Source organism: Marmota marmota, unplaced genomic scaffold (assembly GCF_001458135.2).
Source record: "Marmota marmota marmota unplaced genomic scaffold, marMar, whole genome shotgun sequence".
In the NCBI taxonomy this organism is placed as follows: Eukaryota; Metazoa; Chordata; class Mammalia; order Rodentia; family Sciuridae; genus Marmota; species Marmota marmota.
Genome location: NW_026000169.1, coordinates 4283020 through 4284510, shown reverse-complemented (window position 1 = coordinate 4284510; position 1491 = coordinate 4283020). Strand labels below are relative to the sequence as shown.

Below are 1491 nucleotides of genomic sequence, written 5' to 3'. Positions count from 1 at the left end.
CTCGGCAACACTGTCTGGCCTCTGCCCTTCCCTGCCCCGAGTTCCTGCCTTCCCTGGTGCCCTGCTACCCCGCCCGGGTACGCGCCCCCCGGCACTGCCCCGGCATTGCTCCCAAAACAGGTTTAAAATGCTAAACTGGACTCGTTGGAGTAGACCTGTAAATTCCAGGAAATCGGGAGGCTGGGGCAGGAGAATCGCAAGTTCGAGGTCAGCTTCTGTAATTTAGCAAGCCCGGGTCTCCAAATAAAAAGGGCTGGAGTTGTGGCCCAGTGGTAGAGCACCCCCGGGGAACCTAGAGTAACCGAAGAAAAATAAATTAGCTGAAGTTGCCCAACTGCGCTGAAATATATGTGTATAAAGGAACTTTTAACTAAGATTACATGACAATAGGGAAGAGGAAACCCCTACCCCCCACACACACATAGCCCTCAAATTCTGGCCAAGCCCCTGAGCTCTAATCTGAAATGTCATCAGTGATCCTTTAGATACACGTGAGAGCAACCAAGGAGCAATCCAGAGCACCAAAGCACACTGTGACTTCTGAAATCCGTGAAAGAACAGCTATGTGGCCTGAAAAACCAAGGGCCTAAGACTGAGACCTGGTTCTCAGCCTAGCTCCAATGATAATTAAATATGTGATAGGGCACAGATCAAGCACACTGCTGACCTTCCTTTTCCTCATCTGTAAGAGATAATCTTGACAAATTTTTTGGTCTCTAAACTTCTTCAATCTCTAAAATTCTATGATTCTGTGATACTAAGGTTGTCTGGTGGCACTCAACAACTTCATCTTAAGTTACTAGCCAATTTATCTGCCCTCATAATCAGAGGCATCGAGTTCTATGGAAAGAGGAGGAAAAAAAAAAAAAAACTCTCATTTGTGGCCTGTTTACCATGAGGCAATTATTTTTCTAGATCCTTTTAGATGTATGAAAGCATTTGAGTTTCAAGAAAATCCTGCCAGTTCTATATTATATTGCCACACTTAACAGACAGCAAGTTCTGTAGAGAAAGGCATGCTAGTACAGTGGAAAAATGGTGGACTCCAAAAAGGCCCAAACTTATTAAAATGCCATGTATTCTACTTAATGATTAGAAGATTCTAGGAATACTTATCTGCAAAATGGAGATGATCAAAAGTATTTGATTTGCAAAACTATACACCTGTAAAGCACCAAGTACATAGCATGGCACATAGTAAGTGTTCAATAAATGGAAGCCATTAATATTAGCTATAATCGAGCTAAAAGGAAAATAATCCTGCTTTTACTCCCTTACATTGAGCTGCCTTTCAGATTTATTCACATACAGCAACTGCTGAATATTTTGGATTCATATATGTAATAGCTTTTACCTTTATTTTTATTTAATCCTGGGAGAAAAGCAGACCCTGAAAAGCCTGGAGCTAGGCTAGAAATTACAACCAGACCATTGTTCCCTAGATGAACATAATAAGCACTTTTACAAAATACCAACATCAGCCAAGGCCAT

The 1491-nt window shown here is 42.0% G+C and overlaps 1 protein-coding gene across 1 annotated transcript in view; it reads right to left on the bottom strand.

The window, feature by feature from the left end:
• Dera (deoxyribose-phosphate aldolase) overlaps nt 1-1491 on the bottom strand; it is a 105568-nt gene extending 104077 nt beyond the window's left edge. The window contains exon 1 of the mRNA XM_048787185.1: nt 1473-1491. Within this exon, the coding sequence (XP_048643142.1) occupies nt 1473-1491 (19 nt within the window). The remainder of the gene's footprint in view (nt 1-1472) is intronic.